The 24,713-nt window shown below is 46.0% G+C and overlaps 1 protein-coding gene across 1 annotated transcript; it reads left to right on the forward strand.

The window, feature by feature from the left end:
* The first annotated feature begins 1,058 nt into the window (after positions 1 to 1,058).
* On the forward strand, positions 1,059 to 19,349 carry LOC147231505 (anoctamin-9-like). Its single transcript, XM_086153132.1, has 23 exons — positions 1,059 to 1,215; positions 2,638 to 2,694; positions 2,900 to 3,022; positions 3,136 to 3,275; positions 3,442 to 3,559; positions 6,084 to 6,163; positions 6,361 to 6,495; positions 6,862 to 6,955; positions 7,414 to 7,474; positions 7,588 to 7,670; positions 7,776 to 7,880; positions 8,712 to 8,876; positions 12,129 to 12,165; positions 12,259 to 12,370; positions 12,564 to 12,618; positions 12,740 to 12,837; positions 14,704 to 14,879; positions 15,534 to 15,686; positions 15,809 to 15,953; positions 16,027 to 16,149; positions 18,294 to 18,384; positions 18,482 to 18,594; positions 18,692 to 19,349. Exons 1-23 carry the CDS (start codon positions 1,207 to 1,209, stop codon positions 18,723 to 18,725), a joined length of 2,307 nt encoding a protein of 768 aa, XP_086009258.1. The 5' UTR covers positions 1,059 to 1,206; the 3' UTR covers positions 18,726 to 19,349.
* Positions 19,350 to 24,713: the final 5,364 nt, after the last annotated feature.

The following is a 24,713-nucleotide window of genomic DNA, read 5'->3' on the forward strand; positions in this document are numbered from 1 at the left end:
TCTAGAGAGGTGGAGGTATGCTCTAGAGAGGAGAGGAATGAAAGTTAGTCGCAGCAAGACAGAATATATGTGTGTGAATGAGAGGAACTTGGGTGGAGCGGTGAGGCTACAGGGTTTGGAGATCAAGAAGCTGGAGGATTTCAGGTACTTGGGGGTCAGCTGTTCAGGAGCAACGGAGAGTGTGGAAAAGAGGTGAAGAGACGGGTTCAAGCAGGTTGCAATGGGTGGAGAAAAGTGTCAGGGGTACTATGTGATAGAAGACCGTCAGCAGAATGAAAGGAAAGGTCTACAAGAAATGGTTACAATGACGAAATGACAGCAGGCAGAGCTGGAGGTTGCAGAGATGAAGATGTTGAGGTTCTCTTTGGGAGTGACCAGGATGGAGAGGATCAGGAATGAGTCCATCAGAGGAACAGCACATGTTAGATGTTTTGGAGAGAAGGTCAGGGTAGCCAGGCTGAGATGGTTCGGTCATGTAGAGAGGAGGGTTAGAGAATATATTGGTAGACAGATGCTAGAGGAAGACCAAAGAGAAGATTTATGGACGTAGTGAGAGAAGACATGAAGGTAGTTGATGTGAGAGAGGAGGGTACAGAGAATAGGGTTAGATGGAGAAAGTTGATTCGCTGTGTCGACCCCTGAAGGGAAAAGCTGAAAGAAGAATATGATTTAAGATATATATTTTTTTAAACACTTGCGATGTCTGAGGAGATCAACCAGAATTCCAACCTCGACTCCTGAGAGCTGCCCTTGTTTGACCAGGTATACATTTTTTGATTTGGGTTTTTCTGTCTCTAGATGTCAATGAAGTCCATTCTATTACAGATATTATTTAAGTAATTCATTACTTTAATTTAAATACCCCTTTCCATAATACCTTGGAGGTAGGAAATGTCAGTAGCAGTTGATTAATTTCCCCTTTGATTGTAGAAAAAGAGTTTTGTTATTTTGTTTATTATTGGAGGTATATGTTCTTGTTTTCTTTTTCTTCCCGGTGTCCTTGAACACATCAACACATGACGTCACACGCCGCACCCTATACCTGTGCAGCTCGCGCCCGCAGAAGCCCACCTGAGGTCTAAACGCGGAAATGACTTAGCGTTTTTTTCCTCTTTCTTCGTCTTCTCCTCCATCTTCTACTCATTGTCCACCTTCTCCGGGCTCCCGACCGGCTTCCGGTGGACCCATCGACCTACGCCGGTAACCATGGCCGAGGTAAGGGCGCCCTTTGGCGGCGTGCTCGCGCCGGGAGAGCCGGGGCAGCGGAACCGGAACCGGAACCGGAAGCAGAAACGAGTGCGGGTCTTCTGAACGTCTCTGAGCTTGTCCATCCAGAATTTGTTATTTGAATTTGAATTTGTTTGTTGAATTTGTCCAGAATTTTGTTCCTCCAGTGTTTGTAAGATGTTCTTCAGCCGTATTAGACTGTCGTCAAGTGTACATTAGATGTTCCTTCAACATTTGTTAGGTGTTCCTCAAGCATTTGTGAGAAATGTTCCTTCAGACATTCCTCCTGTGTTTATTAGATGTTCCTCAAGTGTACCATAGATGTTCCTCAAGTGTACCATAGATGTTCCTCAAGTGTACCATAGATGTTCCTCAAGTGCACCATAGATGTTCCTCAAGTGCACCATAGATGTTCCTCAAGTGCACCATAGATGTTCCTCAAGTGCACCATAGATGTTCCTCAAGTGTACCATAGATGTCCCTCAAGTGTACCATAGATGTCCCTCAAGTGTACCATAGATGTCCCTCAAGTGTACCATAGATGTCCCTCAAGTGTACCATAGATGTCCCTCAAGTGTACCATAGATGTCCCTCAAGTATACCATAGATGTTCCTCAAGTGTACCATAGATGTTCCTTCAAAGTTTGTTAGATGCTCCTCCAGAGTTTATTAGACGCTCCTCAAGTGTATATTAGATGTCCCTCCTGTGTTTGAAAGATGTACCTTCAGATTGGTTAGATTTTAGTCATGCATTTTTGAGAAATGTTCCTTCAGACATTACTCCTGTGTTAATTAGATGTTCCTCAAGTGAACCATAGATGTTCCTTCAAAGTTTGTTAGATGTTCCTCCAGGATTTGTTGGATGTGCCTCCTCTGTTTGTTTGATGTTCCTACAGTGTTTGTTAGATGTTCCCTCAACATTTGTGAGAAATGTTCCTTCAGACATTCCTTCTGCGTTTGTTAGATGTTCCCCCTGTGTTAATTAGATTCCTCAAGTGTACCATAGATGTTCCTCCCTCATTTGTCAGATGTTCCTTCAACATTTGACATTTGAGGTTCTGTTGTTCTGGTCTCCAGAACTTCTGGTTCTCCAGGAGTTCCAGTCCTTCACCCTGGAGTGTCTCTGTTGGTTAAATATTGAACCCGACCCCTGCCCTTGCCTTTTGGACCTGAGGCCTCCAGCGCTTCTCAGCCTGGATCCACAGAAGGTTTTAAAACATCAGCAAACCAACTAAAGGTTCCTTCTTCTCCCAGAGCAGAAGGTCCCATGTGGTTCTTGAACTGAGGCTCTACATTTCATACCTCCCAACATAACATTCCTCATGAGATGATCAGGATATTTGCAGATTCTTGATGCAGACCTCCACAAGGTCACGCGACCTCTGACCTTGCTGCCGTTGTGTCCTGCAGGAGAACTTTGAGATGCATGAGGGAGAAGATCCCTCCAAGCCGCTGTTGTTCCCTCATGTGAGTCTACTGTTCATAACCTGTTATGACTAATGGCCATGGAGATGTTCTTCCTGGGCTTGTTAGATTTTCCTCCAGCGTTGGTCAGATGTTCCTTCAGCATCTTGTAGATATTCCTCAAGTCTCTCTTAGATGTTCCTCTAATGTTTGTTAGATGTTCCTCGAGTGTATGTCAGATGTTTCTCCAGCTTTTGCCCCCCTCCAGGTGTCCCAGAGCACGTGTGACCTCGTTCTGGTTGCCCCGAAGATGGAGGACCTCTCCGAATCGAAGGCTCAAAGGCAGAGATGCTTCATTGGGCAGCTTGAGGAGAAGAACATCAAAGTTACCGTGAGTCATGTTACCCTCGCCCATTGAGATGTTCGGTGTCCCTCCAGTTTTTGTTAGATGTTCCTCAAGCATCTGTCAGATGTTCCTCCAATCTTACCCTCTCCATATTTCAGAAGATAGAGCGTGAAGATAAGGTCTTCTTTGGGCTCCAGGCCCCGGACGAGGCCTTCAGAGACTACCAGTACCTGCTGAAGGTCTCCGATTCCTGCAACTGGTGTGGAGATGTGAGGGGGAGCGTCTCCCAGGCTACCAGGTGACACACACACACACACACACACACATTGTGACGTTCTCCATTTGAGCAGAAGCTCCTGGGATTAGAACTTCCTTCAGAAGTTCTTTGTTCTCGGTCGGCTGTATTTTACCATCGTTGTTAGATGTTCCCCACAGCGTTTGTTAGATGTTTGGCATCTTCTCAGGATCCGAGTCATCCATTTCATCCTCCATAACACCTTCATCAACACCGGGGGTGTAAATGAGAACCTGACAGACTTACTGAAGAAGAACATCTTTGAGACCATCTTCTGCCTCCACAAGGTGAGAACGGCTTCCCGACGGAACCGCGGGTATCTTCAGGAGGGCAGGAGCCAGGGTTCACCTTGAGCTGAGCTTGGGTAGATGCAGAATGTTGCGTAAAGAATGAATGTTGAAGAAGAAGAAGAAGAATGTTGTGGCATCCAGCATATGGTGCCGTTGGTGCAGGTGACCTTCAGGGTACCGGTGGACATTGACTCATAAGTCTGATAGACTTTTGAATCTGCAGCTGGAAGTGGACAGTGTGATGCTCAACTGAAGGTGTGGGATGGCGTGGTGGAGAAGGTAGAACAATTTTCTTTGGAACCAAATATTCCTGGTTCGATTTCCGGCTCCTCTTAGTGTGGCACTGGTGGACGTCTAGCCCCCTGCTCATGGTTCATCCATGGTCGGTTGATTGCAGAGGATAAATTTCCCCACAAGGGATTAATAAATCATTATTATTATTATTAATGTTGTTCGTGCCTACGCCCCTCAGGTGGGATGTTGGTTAGACGAGAAGGAGATGTTCTGGAATGAGCTAGATGAAGTGATGCAGAATGTGCCCAGAGCTGAGAGAGTGGGAATTGGTGCAGACTTCATCGGACATATCAGTGCAGGAAATAGAAGTGATGAAGAAGTGAGGGCAGGTTTGGTCTCCAGGATAGGAACACAGAGGGACAGATGATGGTAGACTTTGAACTCCCTCCTTTCTCTTGAGAGAATTCCCAAAACTGTTCCTCATCCTAGCATCCTCAGCCACAGAACATGCTAGGAATACACTGGAAAATTTTGAGCAGGGGTCTGGAACTAAACCCTGATGCCTATAAAGTTGTAACCCTCTTGGCTCTACTGATAATCTCTCCATACTGCTTGCTTCCGCCTACTCACCAGTGGTAAGAAGAGCAGATAAAGAGACAAAAAGCGTCAAACAGTGGACATAAGGTCAGCACTGAAAGGCTTCGGCGGTGCTTCGAATCCTTATATCCCAGGAACATCCGCGAGCAGGTGGAGAACAAGGCAGACATGAAGAGTTGTAGCAACTATAGGGGAGTAAAAAGGATGAGCCAAACAATGAAGGTATGGGAAAGAGTAGTGGAGATAGCCCAAGGCCAGAGGTGAGCAGCAGTGTGGTTTCATGCCTAGAACGAGTACAACAGACGCAGTATTTGCTTTGAAGAAGTATTACAGATGGTGTATTTGCTTTAATAATGTGAGTAGAGAAGTACACAGAAGGAGGAGCTGCATTGTTCCTTAGTAGACTGCGGAAAAGCATACAACAGGGTGCAGAGAGAGGAACTATGGTTATATGTGGAAGCCTGGAGTGGCTGAGAAGTATGTTTGACGGATGTATGTCAGCTGTGAGATAGCGGTGAGGTGTGCTGTTGATGTGACCGAAGAGAAGTTCAAGGTGGAAGTGGGACTACATCAGGGAGGAGCTCAGTGCCCCGTCTTGCTTGCAGTGGTGATGTAAAGTCAACTGGTGGAATCGAAGTAAGTGTTGAGGAGAGAGACATGATTAAAATCATCTGTGATGGTGAGGAAGGTTCTGGTGTTGATTTGTTTGATGATCCGTGGTTGCAGAACAAATTATGTCACATGCTGCCTCAGCGTTCCCAGGTGGAGGAATGGCAATAGTGATAGTGATAAGAACCGTACATTTCCTTGGCAGATAAAATGGCCAAAGTCCAAAGGCAACAAGCTCGATGTTTGGGCTGCAGACACGCTCTTCAACAGAGATATATCCCGGTTGGCACCACCTGGAGATAACAAGCATGGCCCCTCCTTGCTTTCCTTTCTTCTTGCTGCTTGAACTACATGGAATCCAGGAATAGTCCCATTATCTGTTCAGTGAAACACGATACTGCACAACAACGATACAACATGATACTCAGTGCTGCTTCTGGATTCTGATGAGCGCTTCCAATTCGTCCATATTATTTCTAAAGGATGTTTGCAGATGACTTTGTGATCTGGAGCAGGGAGCAGGTTGGGGAACATCTAGAGAGGTGGAGGTATTCCCTGGAAAGGGGGGATGAAGGTTTGCTGCAGCAAGACAGGATACATCCGTGCGAATAAGAAGGACCCAAGTGAAACTTGAAGCTACAGGGAGTGGAGATGAAGAAGGTGGAGGAGTTTTAAGTACTGAGGGTCAACAGTCCAGAGCAATAAGGAAGGTGGGTAAATGTGTGTAAGTAGGTTGGAACCGGTGGAGAAAAGTGTCAGGGGTGATAAAAGAGCATCAGCCAGATGGAAAGATAAGATATGAAATGAAAGTTGTAGAAGATGGAGGTGGGAGCAGCCATGGTGTCTGGTTTGGACATGGACAGAGGAACGATGGTAAAGATCTGGGTAGAAGGATGCTGAGGATGGAGCTGCCCGGTGTGAGGTCTAGAAGAAGCGCAGAGAGGAGGTTCAGATCAGCTCTTTGACATACTGGATATTGATCAGTACTATCAATGGATCATGTGATAACAAGGATCTGTTATATAACCTTATTTTTCATATCTGGATTTCTGTGCCCATCTCGATGTCCCCTAATGTTCAGAGAGAGGAGCAGGAGGAGCTGAGCAAAACATGGGCTCGATGGTCGGGGTTGTGCATGTGCCAGCCCTTCAGCACCATCAGGTGAGTCCGCCGGCGGGTCAACCGTAGCGCCAAGAAGGCCCTGCAGAACGCCAAGTCTTTGAGTACCACACCAATTCAGCTTGCGGCACGTTAGCATGCGGCTCTCATGATACACCGTTAAATCGTTGGGGGTCTTAAGCATACGGTGCGTTCCCAAACTTGGTCCCAGTGTCTGAAACTGGCATGCCTGGCTGCAGGAGCTATTTCGGGGAGAAGGTGGCGCTGTACTACCTGTGGCTGGGCTGGTACACCCGCCTGCTGGTACCTGCCTCCATCCTGGGATCCCTGGTCTTCCTGTATGGATTCAGCCTCTGCAACACCAGTCCACTCATGTGAGTTGCCTCCGACCCTTTGTTTCTGCACCAGGGCTCACCTGACAAATTAGCCAATAGTTTCTAATGCTAATTTCAAGGGGTACCATTTCTGACTTGATAGTCGCCATCTGTGCCGAAGGCCACAAAAACATCTGGACATTTCACAGATGTCCTGCAGATGTTCTGTGGGCATCAGCACAAAGACCTTTGGAAAATGCTACATAGAAACCACAAAACAAGCTAGTATCACTGTCAGAGCCATCAACCTTCCTTCATCAGAATTTGACTTATTGATTATTGATCCGGACCATGTAGGTCCACGGCCCTGAGAGCCTGAGGTTCCACCAGGTGACCCGGCAGATGTTTCTGGTTTTGTGTCCTCAGAACGGAGGTATGCGAGTCCAACATTGTCATGTGTCCCCGCTGTGACAACCGCTGCAGTGTTTGGCAGCTGTCCGACACCTGCATCTACGCCAAGGTAGACACTTAGACTTCCGTTAGTGCACAGAATCGTTCGATGCAGCTCGCCAGACACCTGGGTCGATACTTATTTGTGTTGGTTACCGGCAGAACTAGGTAACCGGTTCAGTTTAGCATGCCTTGGGTCAATGCTAACACTCAACGCTAACCGTCGCTCTCTGTGGATGGATTTAGAAAGTCCTGCCTGGGTTCTCTCTCTGTGAATGGGGGGGAAATGGGTGGATGATTGACAGCTGCCGAGTCCTGGTTAAGCTCCGCCCCTCCCCTGGGCTCAGCTGTGATTGGCTCCTGACCAGGGTTCTTGAAGGTTCTCACAGACATTCCAGAATGCATGTCATCGATGGCGGGAGAACCGTAGGATGGGGTTAGAATCAGGAGAATGTGTGCTAAATGTGTGTGTGTATGTATGTGTGTGTGTGTGTGTGTGTGTGTGTGTGTGTGTGTGTGTCCCTTCAGATGAGTCACCTCTTTGATAACGAGGGCACTGTGGCCTTCGCCATGTTCATGGCGGTTTGGGGTGAGTGCTGCCGCCGGCCGGGGTCACCGGGGTCACCGGGGTCACCGAGGTCACCGGGGTTACCGGGGTAACCGGGGAAAGATGAGGTGACCTCAGTGTGTTTGTGTGTGCAGCCACTTTGTTCCTAGAACTGTGGAAAAGGCACCGCGCCCGGTACGTGTCCAGGTGGAAGGTCTATGACTGGTGCGAAGAGGAGGTAAGTCTCCTCCAGCATCTCCAGCACCTCCAACTGCTGCTCCTCAGGGCTCACTGTGTGTGTGTGTGTGTGTGTGTGTGTGTGTGTGTGTGTGCGCCTGGTCAGGAGGAGCTGATCCTGGAGATCGTCAACGATCCGGCGTGTCAACCCAAACACTTCAGACATTCATACTTGAGGAGCACACTGGTGCTGGTGCTTGTCACACTCATGGTGAATACACACACACACACACACACATATAGAACCACACACATTTACAGGCACACAAAGCAACATACAGACACACACACATCCTGGTCCCACTCGTAGTGACCACAAACACACACACACCCTCAGTAATCACTTGTTTACTAAGACACTTTATAGTTTCACTGAGACACTTTATAGTTTATTTTTATTTCTAATTCTGCCTTTTCTTTTTATTATTTATTACTGTTATATTTTCTGTAACTCTGGCACAACAATTTCCTTCGGGATTAATAAAGTTGTTCTTATTCTTAACACACATACAGTAATACACACACATGCACAAACATATACACACGCATAGTATCAAACACACAAGTACTGTGCAATACACACAAACACACACTTACTATCCAAACAGACATGCACAGTAAAATGCACAAATTAACACACACATAGCAAAACAAACACAGCATCACACACACACTGTCTTATGCATTTGAACCCGAAGCGCCTGTAGTGGCTAAAGTTCCCTTTAAGTATTTGCCAAAGTATTCAGTCATTTATAAGACGGGAAGAACGAGTGTATGCGTGTTTACTGTTGACGACGGTAGAAAACAGTGTGTTCGCTCCGTCCTTTACTGAATCAGTAACCAACAGTTTTTACTTTTATACACATTTGAACTGATCACGTCATAGCTCAGCGCCCGCTCCGAACCTTATTTGGTTAACATAAATACATATGCCACGAATAAGCATGTACTCAACAAAAAAAAAGCCAAATTAAATACAATCACCTGTGTGTGTGTGTGTGTGTGTGTGTGTGTGTGTGTGTGTGTGTGTGTGTTTTGTCAGCTGATGCTGATCATCGGCCTGGCCCACGCCCTGGTGGTGTTCCGCGTGGTCGCCGCCCCCCTGATGTCCCAGAGCAGTTGGGAGCTGCTGAAGGACCACAGCAACATAGTGGCGGTGATCCTGGGCGCCATCCTTCACTACATCACCATCCAGGTCATGACCCGGGTAACTAGCCCAGGAGAAAGTTCGATGTCCTGAGGAGGGATTTGTTACCATGTTTAATCTCTGTTCTGTTATTTGTGTTATTACTGTGTTCACGAGTGTTAGTGTTATTACACTGTTATTACACTGTTATTACATCTTTAGTCATGTTTGTTACAGTGTTATTACACTGTCCACCGTTTCTTATAATAATAACGATACAATGTCTGTACAACAAACAGACATGCGCATACAAAGAGTACATGTTCGTAACTGGCAAGTGGTAGCAGCATGTAGCGCCATATTTGTTCACCAGAACGTCATCTACTTTGACACCTTCTAACTCAGTCACATCTGCATGACTGTAGCTTTCAGCCAATTGAAGATGTTGTCTTCAAGATGTTCCTACTGCTGCCTGCGCTACCCTCCAGGCAGCCGCCTTCCTCTCCCTTCTGGAAAACCTCCACACCCGACCTCGACTGGTAGTAGCCGAGTCTGCCCATCCTTTGTCTTTGCACTGTCCAACAAGGTCCTGATACTTGGAGGCTCCTTGCATCCATCTTCCCAAGGGACAGTCAGCTCCATCAGGGTGGTCTTCCTTGCCTCCTCAGACCAGAAGACCACATCTGGCCACAGCAATGTTTGCACTACCTGGGGAGGGAGTAGTCTCCTTAGTCCACCCGCATCTCCTAAGGTTGTGCTGCATGGAGGAGGATCTTCCTTGTCTTCCTGGGAGCTATTGGTTCCTGCCCATCTCTAACAAACTGTATGGATGGTCTTGGCCTCATAATGGTCTGATACTTCTTCTGTCTGCTTTCAGATCGTGCACCTTGTCATGGGGCTATCTGTATCTCCTTCTGACTAACAGCTGTCTTGCGTCCTGCCAGTTGTTGTACTGCCTCCGAATAGTCTACACAATGGGTCCTCCCTCATTCCCCATCTGTGGAGGTTTGTTGGTGATGAAAGGGTGAAAATCATACACTGAACAGAGCATGAAGGAGGTGCAAAAGAGCTCCAGTCTCCAAATTTCAGGCCACGGGATCTTCCTCCTCAGCAGGTCCCACTTCGCCCAGGCTCCTTGTGATCCAAGATGGACAGCCCTGGACCTGTGCCTTTCTGCCTCCAGGTGTCAGCCCATGGCTTGGGTCATGTCTCTCCTCTTCTTTGGATCTGCTTTTCCCCACCACCCGATGTTGGTGGGTCAGAGTCCTTGCCTCCCTGCGTAAGGGTTTCCAGTGATGTCCTTCAGCTTCAGTGTACTTTCAGCTTGTGCCACTGATTTGTCAGCTGCCCATTAGTGTCCTGATCTCATAGAAATGCCTGCACTTCTGACTTTTCATCAGTGGAGTCTTGGAACATCACCGCAATCCTGCCACCTTGAGCACTTTAACTACTGATGATAGTCGTAGTTGCAACCGGCCAGACCTGATGTATAGCCCTACTTATGTGAAGCTTGATGGGATGCCTAGCCACTTGCGAAGATATTTATTCTCTCTCTTCGCAACTCCTTCTACTGTTGTCAAAGGCACTATGTAGACTGTTAGGAGCCACAGGAGTCTTGTTAGCAGACTGTGCTGGAAGAGCAAGGCCTTGGACTTTCCTGGTAATCCCAACCGCTCAGTGTTACTCAGCCATTCTTCAATCTGTTTCTCCATCCTGGAAACATTGCATCAGTCAGTCAGAGATGCTTTGTACCATTTCCTAGTCACTTGATTGGGTTTCCTAAATTGATGGTGTTTTTTCCCACTGGACTTGCAGCTGGAACTTGCCGGTCACTTTTTGTCTTGATTTCTTTGGCTTGAACTTCATCCAAGCCCACATTGTCACATCATCAAGTAACTTCAGGATCCATCTTGCTTGCACATGGGTTGAAGTTGTTGTGGTGAGGTTGTCCATAAAGCTTCTTATTTGCAGTCGGTGGGTACCGGATTCCATTAATGGCCCTCTGGAGTCTTTTCCTGCAGCCTCTATGAGCAGGTTCATTCTCATGACAACCAGGATGGGGGGAGATGGTGCAGCCCATTATGATTCCCATTTCCGTACCTTGAATCCTTCGAGGTACCCAGTAACCATTCCCCTGATGTGGTGGGGATCTGGTTGTACTCCATAGCCATGCTAATAAGGCCGGGAGGGATTGACCCATATGCATTGGCCAGGTTGAGCTATATTTCCTTTGCTTTCCATGGCCTCTGTCAAGGACCCCAGTATGTTCCAAGCATCAAGAGAAACCTGAGATGACGTCCCTCTGGACTGATGTGTTGATATCCCTACCTTGTAGGTGGGCCTCCTTTTGCCAGTAGAGAATATATTGTGTTCCATACTTAGGAGAGAAATGGTTTGGAACTGGCTGTTGTCCGAGGAATCCATTTCTTTTGGAACCAAACACCCTCTGTTTTTTTTCCCAGGACGATGGAATGATGAATGATGTCTGTGGAGGTTCCCAGTCAACCAAGTCATGGTGAATACTTGTCTGAATTCTCTTGTCATGGCAACTGGGCTTGGATTTCTTCATCTGAGGGCGTTTCACCTCTTATTGGAGAGGCTTCTTGGAATGATACCTTTTCCGTGTCCTCCACAACAGTTTCCATAACCTGCAAAGGAGCATCGGACATCTCTTGTGTACTTTATTTGGTATACCACTTGTACCTTGGGTAGACACCAAACGGGCTCTCTGTACAATGCCCTGGACTTCTCTCCACGTTGGTTCCAAGCTCTTCCTCAGGAGTTTCAGCAGCTTTGCTGATCTTTGAGTGGCACTACAGGCTTGGTGTCTGAGGGTGTCACTTAAGGAACTCCTTTACAACTTCCTTAGGGCTGATCAATCTTCCAGATCTTGCCTCCTCCGACAGTTTTGGAAAACCTGTAAGGGTCCTCAGTGAACTGAGCTCACTTGGTATCTATCTTCTCCTTCTTCTGTTTTAGAGACTTTTCTGCCCTCCCCAGCCTGCAGAATTGCTCTTGAAGTCCACTGGACAATTTTTTCTGCCTATTACATTGTTCACTGCATCACTAACGCTAGCTTAAAGTCTCCCTGCCATTAGCTCAATATTTCTATAGCATTAGCTTGACTTCTGTTTGATGTTAGCTTGACCTTTCTGCAACCGTAGTTTGATGTTTCATTCGCCTTAACTTGATGTCTCTTTGACATTAGCTTGACATACCTTTAGCGTTAGCATGATGTCAGTGCCATTTTCTGACAAAGTTAAAGGTTTAGAATCAGTGGGACACCGGAACTGGATGTGACGCCGTCTTTACCCCTCCCTCCCCCCCCCCCAGGTGAACCGGGTGGTGTCCCTGAAGCTCTGTGAGATCGGTGAGAACATCAGCTGAGAACTTCCTTCAGAGTTGGACAGCAGTTCTGAAGCAGGAGTGTGTGTTTGTGTGTGTGTGTGTGTGTGTTTCACAGAGAAGACCAACTCCTTCGCTGCCACCGAGAGAAGCTTCACCGTCAAGATGTTCACCTTCCAGTTCTTCACCCTCTTCTCCTCACTCTTCTACGTGGCCTTCTTCCTCGGCAGGTCAGAATCCCGACTTGATGTTCTCCTGCCTGGGTTTACTCCATGTTCTCCTTCCTGGGTTCTCTCCGTCTGTTCTCTCCATGTTCTCCTGCCCGGGTTCTCTCCATGTTCTCCGCCTCCTTCCCATATCTTGACGTTCCGTCTGGATCCAGATGGTTGTCAGAAGCTTCTGCCGTTTCTTGTGGTGTCTCAGAATCAATGGCCACCCAGGAGACTATGTCCGGATCAGCAAGTGGAGGCTGGAGGAGGTGAGTTCTCTGCCGATACCCGGGAGCAGGAGATGCTAGCGGTGGAACTCGGACCAGCTCCACAGAGCAGGTGGACTAATCTCCAACTGGGGTTGTGTTTGTTTATGGTCTTCTCTGTCAGTGTCACCCTAGCGGGTGTCTGACGGACCTCTTCATCCAGATGGCCATCATCATGCTGCTCAAACAGACACTCAACAACCTATTTGAGTTTGTGGTGCCGTGAGTACAACTATATAAGTATATTACACCATGTAATCTTTATTACAATCGTATAACACTACATATCTACAATTACGTCTTCATTATGTTTATTACACTTTGTGAACTTTAGCACACCTGAATTACACATGTGCCATTCAATACCACTCTATGACTTTATCATAAATAACCTCTATTAAACCTCTATTACCACTATATACATTCATTACATCCCTATTACCACTGTATACACATTATTAAACTTTATTGCTACTCCAACTTTATTACGCCCTTATTATCACTACTATATTTGTTACACCTGTATTACACCTTTATTACATTATATAACTTATCACACCTTTATTACACTGTAAAAACTTACATCCTCAGTACCACTTAATTAAACTATATGACCTTTAGTACGACTTTCATACTCTCTTATACCTTTGTTACCACTTTATAACCTTTATCATAGCCTTTTTATATTTTGTAGCTTTTATTACACCTCTATTACACTATATACCCTTTAAAATACCCACAACGAGAGAGGAGCAAGGTTATACTCTGCCACCCCCGCCATGGAGTATCTATGCAGAACCCAAGGAGGCGGGGAGCCTGAAGAATCTCAGATTTGCAGACGACAAAACTCATTTGCAGCAGCAAGAAGATGCTGCTGGAGATGGTGTACTTGGTAAGGGATGAGTGCCTTCATGGTTCACAGTGTCCAGGAAGTAGATGAGTTCGCCTACCCTACAGCAAGAGAATCAGCAGAAGATGGCAAACATCTGGAGGAGCCAAAGGATCAGCTTGGCTCTCAAGCTGAGGCTACTTGATGGAACTATGTTTCCCTCTGCTATGTCTGGAAACCTGGACCATTAACAAAACCAATTGAGAAGAGGGTGGATGCTTCTGAGATGTGGAGTCACCACAGAGGACTGCAGATACCATGGACAGAAGAATGGACCAACACCTGGATGCTATAAAATCTGGGAATGGGCAGATGCTTTGGATCTCCATGAAGAAGCAGACACTATCTTTTTTTGGACAGGTGATTGGACGCAGTTGACTGGAGAAGATAGTCATCACAGGCAAGAGAGGGCACCCCCCCTATGTCCTGGCTCAAGGGCATCAGGGAAGTGACTGGGTTGAGCCCAGCAGAGGCAGTCGGGGCAGCAGAAGGCAGGGAATTCCAGTAAAGGACGGTGGGAACTAAGAAGAAGCAGCAGCAAGTGGACTTGATTCTTTCTCTTGAAGATGTTCCCTCTCTTGTCCAAGAGGGTTCCCTATCTCTAACAAACTTAGGGGGAGTGTGTTGTATGTAACTGCCGGGGTGGTTGGTCCGAATTCAGAGGCTTTGTTAAGTCAATTAGTGATTTACAGAAACTAGGCTAGAAAAGGGTTACCTTGCTGACATGTCATTTGGGGAACAAAGGTACCAATTGCAGGGACTCACCTGAGTTGGAATCTGCACAGGCAGTTTTTTGGGCCGTTGGCCTCTCCAGGTGAGTTGTAAGGTGCAGATGGATCAGGTATGTGTTCTCGGCATGGCGTTGTATGTAGGTGAAAGATTCATGTTGGAGGCCCCCCTCCTCTGTTCAGTGAAGGTACCCCCAGATTAGTAATGATGACCTCTGTGACTCCTCTCTCAAGCCACTAGTCTTCTGTGGCCAGAATGCAAATGTTGCTGTCTCAAAAGGAGTGGTCCAAGGCGTGGCTGGACCACAGAGTCCTGACCTGAGGATCACTGTACAACCTTTATCCGCATGCTATCACTGAACAATGTTGCAAATCAATTGAAAATCATCGAGAAATAGCTGTGACTGGCTAAAAATAAGCCCCGCCTCCAGGGGCCATGTGTCCTGACAGACTTCCTGTCCTACCTTCTAGCTGGGTGAAGAGCCTCATCCGTGGGAAGACATCAGAGACTGTGTCCCATGAGGCGTGTTGCAACGAGAAGGGGCTGCTCGAACCGTGTGACACCTGTCAGCTCCAGGATTGGCTGAGCAACTACCACCTGGCTGACAGCAATGCCTTCAGCCTGTTCAATGAGTTCCTGGAAATGGGTTGGTCCACTGTTGTGCTCTGCACTGTTAGCTCATATGATAGCACGAGGAAAAGTTGCCCACTAGTTAGCATGATGTTAGCTGACTAACTGGACAAAGAACCTTTAAAGAAAATGTCACTCCCTGATTGGCTGATATTGTGCGAGTGCAAAGCTCTTCTGAATGTATGGAACTTTCCTGGAAATGGTTCAGTCTGAGGCAGAGGGCAACATTCCTGTTTCAGTTCCAATTTTCAGATCTATTTCTAGGTCCTGATCTGGTTCTTGGTTTGGTCAATGATCTAGTCTGAGTTCTAGTTCCTGTTGTAGTCCCACTTCTCGTTTTAGTTCCTGCCCCAGTCTCAAGGTGGTTTGCTATGATTGTATGATCGGAGTCAGGGACTAATTCCAGTTCAAGTTCCTGTTCCAGTTCCAGTCAGTCAGCCTCGAGTCAGCTTGCGGGAAAAGTTGGTGACTAGTTCATGTTCTAGTTGCAGATCTAGGTCTAGTTGTAGTTCTAGTTCAGGTCTACCAACGTTGAGTCACCTAGTGATGATTTTATAATAACTTTAGCGGACCGAAGACAGAGTGAACTAATGTTGAGCAATCGTTCTTGAAATCAAACGAGCCAATCGATGTTCTGCAACCCCCCCCCGCCCCCTTGCCTGCCCCACAGTGGTCCAGTTCAGCTTCACCACCATCTTTGTAGCAGCGTTTCCCCTTGCCCCGCTGCTTGCCTTACTGAACAACATCTTTGAGATCCGCCTGGACGCCATCAAGATGGTGCGTCTGGAGCGCCGCCTGGTGCCCAGGAAGACCAATGACATTGGTGGGTGTCATCCTCGCATGGGGACCGGGGGTCAGAGGTCATTTGATTTAGATCCTGATGTTAAGATTGGGTTGTTACTACTTAATTAGCTCGCCAAAATCATCGTGTGGGTGTGTTTGCAGGAATTTGGACCAAGGTTCTTGAGGTCATCGGCGTGCTAGCGGTGATCGCTAATGGCTTGGTCATTGGTATCTCTTCGGACTTCATCCCCCGCCTGGTGTACCGTTACCGCTATGGGCCCTGTGCCACTGGATCCTGGAACACACAGTCAGTGACCTTTGACCTTTACGGTTCTGGGGGGGGGGGGGGCGTCCTGATTAAACTCTCCTGTCTGTGCTAGCTGCATGCAGGGCTACATCAATGACACACTAGCAGTGGCCTCCATGACACACCCGGCCGTCCAGAGTGACTTCCTGCCCAAACAAATGGTGACGGAGAACAACATCACCATGACAGAGTGCAGGTCTGTGTCCTCCGGTTTCTGTCCCAGTTCCTGGTCTAGTTGTGTCTCTAGTACCTGTTCTAATTCTAGTCCCTGTTCTCAGTTCAAGCTTCTTTTCAGCTTCTGGTTCCTGTTCTGTTGTTGGTTTTCTGTTATAGTTGAGTCAGTAGTTCCTATTCTTTTTCCTTTTCTAGTCATAGTCATGCTGTAGTTCTTGGTCTACTTCTAGTTCGTCATCCAGTTCCTGTTTAAGTTCCTTTTCCACTTACATGTGTAGTTCAGGCTCTAGATCTAGTTCAGGGTTCCTATTCCAGTTAGAGTTCATTTTGTATTTCTAGTTCTTCTACTACAGACTACTGCAAGTTATGGTCTAGTTCCTGTTCTATTTCTAGTCACAATTTTAATTCTACTCAGGTTCTTCTAATTTTATTAGAAGTTACTGTTCCCGTTGTAGTTCTATTCCAGTTCCTGGTCTAGTTGTATTACTGGTTCCTTTTCTAGGTCTAGTTCTAGTTCTACCGCTAGTCACTGTTCCAGCTCTAATTATAGTCCCTTTTCCAGTTCTGGTCCTGTTCTAGATCTATTGAAAGTTCCTGTTCCGGTTTCTAGTCCCCATTTTATTTCTAGTTTCTGTGTTAGTTTTGTTATTATTGGGATCCTGTTCCTGTTCCTGCTCTAGTGCCAGCTATAGTTCTAGGTCTAGTTCTGCATCTAGTTCCTGTTAAACATCTTGTCACATGTGTAGTTCATGTTCTGGTTTGTTACTACTCCCTTTTCTAGACCTAGATCCTGCTCTGCTTTTAGTTCTCATTCTAGTATCTTTTGAGTGCTAGTTGTTGTTCCTGCCCTATCTCCAATTCTAGATCTAGTTTCAGGTCCTTTATCACGTTCCTGTTCAGCTTCCGTATCTGGTTACATGTCTGGTTCATGTTCTTTCTAGGTCAGGGTCCCTGTTCCAGTTCTGGTTCATTTTTTTCGTAGTAGTTCTTGTTTACGTCCGACTGCAAGTTCCGGTTCTAATTCCTGTTCTATTTCTATTGATGGTTCTTCTTCTAGTTCAATGACAGGTTCCTCTTCCTGGAGTGTCTCTAGTTCCTGTTCTAGTCTGTTGCTAGTTCCTTTACCAGATCTGATTCTACTTCCTGTTCTAGTCTTAGTTCTTGTTCTTGTTTCTGTCTTAGTTCTAGTTCCCACCATCTCATTCTACTTCCTGTTTTGGTGCTAGGTTTGGTTCCTGGTGTAGTCCTAGTTCCTGCTCTGTTTCTAGCTCCAGCTCTAGTTCTAGTACTTTATCTGGATCCGGTTCAACTTCTTTTCCTGGTTACATGTTCTAGATCTAGTTCAGGGTTCTGGACTAGTTTCTATCCAGCTCCAGTTGTAGTTCCAGGTCTAGTTCTAGTTTTTGATCTAGTTCTTATTTTGATTCCAAATGAATAAAAAACTCTAAATTCTAGGAGGTAAAAACAGCAGATTTTCAAAATAGAACACAAAATGCAGAATAAACAACTCTGGAATTTTTAAGAAACCATGAGATCAGAAAGAAAAAAGTCAAAATGTGTGTGTGTGTCTGTGTGTGGGCGGGTGCGCGCGCGCGCGTGTGTGTGTGTGTGTGTGTGTGTGTGTGTGCGCACACGCACACATTATGGTCTCTAATTGTGTGCACATGCGCGTGTGTTTGTGCGTGTGTGTGTGTGTGGATATTATTGTATTATCTCAATATTTGTGGTGTGAGTATGGTCTTGTTTAATGTGTGTGTGTGTGTGTGGCTTCTGATTTTGTGTGTGTGTGGTCTGTATCTGTGTGTGTATGGTCACTTGTCTGTGCACATGTGTTGCGGCATATGTGTGTGTGTGTGTTGCTTAGCGTGTGTATTATGAACTCTTGTTTCATGTGTGTTAATATGTGTTCACGCGTGTGTGTGTATGGCTGCTCGCATGCGTGTGTGTTTGCGGTCTCATTTATTTTGTGTGTGTGTGTGTGTATGGCTTCTCACTTTCTGTGTGCGCGTGCACACGAAGTGTGTACGGTCTCATTTGTGTGTGTGGCTTCTTGCTACACGTTTGCATGCACGCGTATGTGTTTACGATCTCGTTTCATGTGTATGTTAACGTGTGTGTGTGTGTGTGTGTGTGTGTGTGTGTGTGTGTGTGTGTGTGTGTGTGCAGGTACAGAGACTACCGCAGTGAGGACTACACCCTGACGTCCCAGTTCTGGTTGGTTCTCGCAGTTCGCCTGGCCTTCGTCATCATCTTTGAGGTGCGTTGCTGCAAGGGACCTCCTCCATACTCCATATGACCAAGTGTGACACGTGTGTGTGTGTGTGTGTGTGTGTGTGTGTGTGTGTGTGTGTCAGCACGTGGTGGTGGTGTGTAAGTTCGTGGCCGCCTGGTTCGTGCCCGACAACCCCATAAGGTTCAAGAACGAGCGTCTGCAGGACAAGATGGAGCGGCTGAAGGAGGAGCTGTGGTGAGTTTGGTGGTAACCGATGCCAAAGTATCTCGAATCTACCGTAGCCGTTTTCTTGTTTTTGAATTAAATATATTTAGTTTTCCATCTCTCTCAGGGAAATGAAACGCACCTGTTCAACAGAAGTCTGAGCTCCGCCGGCCGGCAGCAAAAGCGTCCCGAAAAGTGATAACAAACTAGTGCGTCTTCTTTGTGTTTTACCTTGAGAGTATTTTTTACTTTATTTTATCACTTAAGGTTTTGTGAAAATGTAAACAAAAAAATCAGCTGATTTCAGTTTAGAACTTTGATCTCTTTGTAAATGAGATCATGTAAATTTCAATGTAAATTTCCATTTGATCTCAATTCAAAGGCCCTGTTTCTGTTCCATCTATATGTAAAACCTCTATTCCCTTTGAATTTAACATTTTGAAATTACATTTTTTTTTTTTTTTTATCTGATCTCATTGAAAAGTCTCTTTTCCCTTTGATCCCTTTTCCGGTTTTATCTTTATGGACATTGGTTCAAATGACATGCAACATTGTGACATCGGACTCCAACACACCTTCACCTCCTTCAAAGATGGACACTAGTTTCTATTCTGGTGTCACTCAGGAAAACATAACAGTGTAATTGTGTAATAACAGTGTAATAGTGTAATAACAGTGTAATGACTGGTGCGTCCTCTGGGGAGTGGCAGAGAACTTTACCTCATACAGTTTCATCATTTCATTCAGTTGTAACAAAAATAAATATAATACATTTAAAAAAAAAATCCAGAAAAATAAGAGTCTAGTTTTCTGATTTAAAAGGGAATTAATTCATGATTAACAGGAATATAAATGAGCCTTGAGGCACTAGTTTCTATTCTGGTGTCTCTCAGGAAAACATAACAGTGTAATAGTGTAATAACAGTGTAATAACAGTGTAATAGTGTAATAACAGTGTAATGACTGGTGCGTCCACTGGGGAGTGGCAGAGAACTTTACTTCATACAGTTTCATCATTTCATTCAGTTGTAACAAAAATAAATATAATACATTTAAAAAAAAAATCCAGAAAAATAAGAGTCTACTTTTCTGATTTAAAAGGGAATTAATTCATGATTAACAGGAATATAAATGAGCCTTGAGGCACTAGTTTCTATTCTGGTGTCACTCAGGAAAACATAACAGTGTAATAGTGTAATAACAGTGTAATAGTGTAATAACAGTGTAATAGTGTAATAACAGTGTAATGACTGGTGCGTCCACTGGGGAGTGGCAGAGAACTTTACCTCATACAGTTTCATCATTTCATTCAGTTGTAACAAAAATAAATATAATACATTTAAAAAAAAAAAAATCCAAAAAAATAAAGACTCTAGTTTTCTGATTTAAAAGGGTATTAATTTATGATTAACAGTAATATAAATGAGCCTTGAGGCACTAGTTTCTATTCTGGTGTCACTCAGGAAAACATAACAGTGTAATAGTGTTGTAATAGTGTAATAACAGTGTAATGACTGGTGCGTCCACTGGGGAGTGGCAGTTGTAACAAAAATAAATATAATACATTTAAAAAAAAAATCCAGAAAAATAAGAGTCTAGTTTTCTGATTTAAAAGGGAATTAATTCATGATTAACAGGAATATAAATGAGTTCTCAGGGTTCTGCAGCGGCGGGCTAGCTGCCCTCAGCCACCAGAAGGTGCTGTTTCCCCACCGTTATGAAACGGACTGCAGCGCTACTGCAGAAAGAACCCTGGCCCGGGCGGGGTCTCTGCGCATGCACGTACGTACGTGCGTGCATGTGTGTGTGTGTGTGTAAATTCATGCTGCGCTCTAGACTTTTCTAGGTCGATGGTTTCTGGTTTCAAACTGGAAAAAAAAAAATCCATCCAGAAAACACTTCACCGGACGCACAGGAGTGTGTCTTGTGTTGCGGAAGGGGGGATGCTGTTTCCATGCAAACACACACACACTGTCACGCACATGGTCGTGCGTGCACAAGCATATAGACACACACACCTACAGATGAATTCATCACATACATACAGTGATAAATACACACACACATATACACACAGCTACACATGAACACATACTCACAAAAAGACGCACACACACATACAATCATATATGCACAGACACTCATGCACAACTACACGCGCACACGCCTACATATGAACACATCACACACATTTATAGATTTGCACATACATACAGTAATGCACATACAAATGAACAGTTACACATGCACACACACATTTAGATACACACATACATGAACACACACACATTCATATAAATAGTAATTTAGACACAGAGATACAAGTGCACACATTTATGCATGTGGTAATGCACACACACATAAAAACGTCTCACATTCTTCATACAGTCATGAATACACACAAACACACACACATGGTCAGTTGTGCACTTGAACAAACACACATTCACAAATGCCTATACACGCATATACCTGCCCACACACACACACATTCTTACATATGGCCAAATGTATGCACATACACCCACACATAGATGTGGAAACCCAGACACACACACACACACACACACACAGTCCTCAGTTTCCACGGTGACCTCAGTTCAACCCCCCAGTGCTTCGTCTCACAGCAGGAGTGCCGACAGCGGCGGTGTGTGTGTGTTTGTGGCTCCTTCTCAAGCTACATTTCCTGTTGTAACAGGAAGTGACCCTCCTCAGACACACAAACTGCTCTTTGTGTGAAAATGGCGCCTTGTCTGACAGCGTGGTGCTTTCAGGGACTGTTCGATCCCAGAAAACTTTAACTGCCCACATCGGCAGCTGTCTGCCTCAACCCGGAGTTGCCATCATTCTGGAAGAGACAGTTGGGGAAAAGGATGGAGTCAGGAGTTGAGAGTCTAGGTGAGCGAAGGATGGACCCTAAGATAGTAGTGTTCCAGCGAGTGGAGAAACAGGTGAGAGAAGGATAGAGCAGGGAGGGGATAGATCAGGGAAGCGATAGTGTACAGGTGAGAGAAGGGTAGATCGGAGGGGATAGTGTACAGGTGAGGTGAGAGAAGGATAGATCAGGGAAGGGATAGTGTACAGGTGAGAGAAGGATAGAGCAGGGAGGGGATAGTGTACAGGTGGGAGAAGGACAGATCAGGGAAGGGATAGTGTACAGGTGAGAGAAGGATAGAGCAGGGAGGGGATAGTGTACAGGTGGGAGAAGGACAGATCAGGGAAGGGATAGTGTACAGGTGAGAGAAGGATAGAGCAGGGAGGGGATAGTGTACAGGTGGGAGAAGGACAGATCAGGGAAGGGATAGTGTACAGGTGAGAGAAGGATAGATCAGGGAAGGGATAGTGTACAGGTGGGAGAAGGACAGATCAGGGAAGGGATAGTGTACAGGTGAGAGAAGGATAGAGCAGGGAGGGGATAGTGTACAGGTGGGAGAAGGACAGATCAGGGAAGAGATAGTGTACAGGTGAGAGAAGGGTAGATCGGAGGGGATAGTGTACAGGTGAGGTGAGAGAAGGATAGATCAGGGAGAGGATAGTGTACAGGTGGGAGAAGGACAGATCAGGGAAGAGATAGTGTACAGGTGAGAGAAGGGTAGATCGGAGGGGATAGTGTACAGGTGAGGTGAGAGAAGGATAGATCAGGGAAGGGATAGTGTACAGGTGGGAGAAGGACAGATAAGGGAAGGGATAGTGTACAGGTGGGAGAAGGACAGATCAGGGAAGGGATAGTGTACAGGTGAGAGAAGGGTAGATCGGAGGGGATAGTGTACAGGTGAGGGAAGAGACAGGAAGGATGGCACAGGAACATGGGAGTGTACAGGTGAGTGAAGAGACAGACATGGAAAAGGTCGGAGTCGGGAGTTGAGGGTTTACTGGTGAGTGGAGAGACGAGTGAAGGAAGGATGGAGCTGTGAGGTGATAGTGCACAGGTGAGTGAAGCCTGTGATACTGATGCAGCAGGTGAGGTTGTGGAGATCCATGGCAGTAAGGTGAGTGAAGTCGATCAGAACCAGGTAAGTGAGGCTCCAGAGGTCAGTGAAAGACAAGCGACTGAGTCCTGGGATATTAACAAAGACAGAACAGATAGATCAAGACACTGTTACAGCAGAGATGATGGAGCCAGAATTTTCAGCCACTCTCCCGCTAAAACAGAGGAGGAGTGAGCGAAAGCTTGTGCTAACCGCTACGATGACCAGCAAACTGGCGACAAGGAAACGCTTCTTCCCAGAAGTTTAGATTCAGCAAGGCACCATGTCAAATACAAAACGGATCATTTTGCCGATCAAGACATGTAGAAGAGATATGTAGTTGTTGGACAGATCCCCCATTATCACTCTGTTTTAACATTGGAACCCTAAACGTTAACAATGCCAGAGAGGCAAGGAAAAGAACTTTGGTGCCGGTAAGAAACGTGTTGATGTATCATTTGCTCAGGAATTTCATAGCGATGAAGGCAAGCGAGGTGGACTGGCATTGGGAATGGAGAAGGAGGTAACAATGAGTTCAGTGAAGAGCAACAAAGGTTCTCGAGAACCTTGGCACCAGGGTCCATTGATGTGGAACATAAAGCTCCAGGAAGGTGCCTGCCGGCCAAGGCTACCTTTGTTCATTTAACCATCGTTTGAATCAATATCTACGCTCCAAACGGAGGTGCAGAGAACAAACCTTTCAATTGCAACCGTACAGAGCTTCATCCAGCCGCTCAGTGGCTCTGAGGCAACTGGTCTCCCATGGCCTGGTGAATGTTTGGAGAAGGATGCACCCAAGCTGTAGACAGAAGAATCTCCCTGGTTCATCTTGACCGGTTTTATTGTTTTTCACCTGTAGGTTTTACAGATCACTCATTTCTTTTAGGCAATGTTGTAAGGAGAATAATCCTCCCCTAAAAGTGCCAACTGGCAAAGTAATTTGGATTAAATTCACATCAAAGGTTTAAGACACATTCAATTAAATTTCTAGACTAGTTTTAGACAAAGGAAAGATGATTTTAGCTGTTTGACGCAGTGATGGGGGTATGGGAAGGTTCTGATCAGACTGTTGTCAGACTCGAAAGGTCGCAAGTGCCATCATTAAATCTATCGAACGAGTGAGTTCACAGAAGATTGAGGGCTCATTGAGATCCTCAAAAGCAAAAACAATGGCCTTAGCCAACCTGCTGGATGCAAATGTACAGGGTGTGCTGGTCAGGTCCCAAAAGCAAGGTAGCACAGAGATGGATGCTCCCTCCAGCTTCTTCTTTGACCTTCTTCCACCCCCTGCAGTCGGAAACAGGGCCGGAGTTGAGAGAACCTGGCCAGATTAGGAAGAGAGCAGTCGAGTTCTTCCCCTCCTTTTACTCAAGTGACTTTGTTTAGAACGGAGAGATGTTTGTGGATTTTTGCAGGGAACTACCCAAGGTCTCCGCAAAAATAAATGCTAAGCCGGAGCAATTAAGCGCAAAGGCCCGATAAACCTCATCGCACAACATGCAGCACCGCAAGGCCCCCCCCAACATAGACGGGCTGACAGTTGAATTTTATAAAGCATACCGGGACATTTGTTTGAGGAGGGCCGTCTTTGCCCTCTTGCCATTAAACACCATCCTACAACAGACAAAAAACTGTTGCTCTATAGCTCTCCGCTGCACCGACTGCAAAATCCTCCCCAAAGCCTTAGCCAGCTGGCCGAGAGAAGCTTTGGAGCGGGTTGTCCATCGGGACCAGACCTACTGTGTGCCCAGCAGGTCCATGGGAGATAATGTCTACCTAATTCGAGATGATTTGGAGGTCCCCTGTTCATTAGGTCTGAGGATGGGCTCAATCTCACTAGATTAAGGAAATGCATTTGACTGCGTTCAACACCCCTTCCTCTGGAGGACCATGGCTATGTTGGGCTCAGTGCTGGTCTTATCACTAAGATCCAGATGTTGTTCAGGGCCATTTATAGCGCTGAAGGTCAATGGTTGCTTGTTTACTCCTTTGAGGGTGCATAGAGGTGTGCGACAGGGATATGGACCGTCTGGAACGCTCTATGTACTCTCCCTGGAACCCCTCCTTCAGAAAATACACACTAATATTTGTGCCGGGCTTTTACCAGGATGTAACATCAAAATAATTTTATCCGCCTTTGCTGATGATGCTGTTGTTTTAATTTAAGATCAAGAAGACATC

This window comes from Fistularia commersonii, chromosome 9 (genome assembly GCF_037954325.1).
Source record: "Fistularia commersonii isolate RoL2024-O1a breed Wild chromosome 9, RoL_Fcom_v1.0, whole genome shotgun sequence".
NCBI lineage: Eukaryota > Metazoa > Chordata > Actinopteri > Syngnathiformes > Fistulariidae > Fistularia > Fistularia commersonii.

What these genes read in the sequence shown, in the direction of transcription:
- LOC147231505 (XM_086153132.1), top strand. An exon ending in TGCAACACCAGTCCACTCAT is followed by an intron (nt 6,496 to 6,861) that starts GTGAGTTGCCTC and finishes TTGTGTCCTCAG; the next exon opens with AACGGAGGTATGCGAGTCCA. An exon ending in GTGGCCTTCTTCCTCGGCAG is followed by an intron (nt 12,371 to 12,563) that starts GTCAGAATCCCG and finishes GTGGTGTCTCAG; the next exon opens with AATCAATGGCCACCCAGGAG.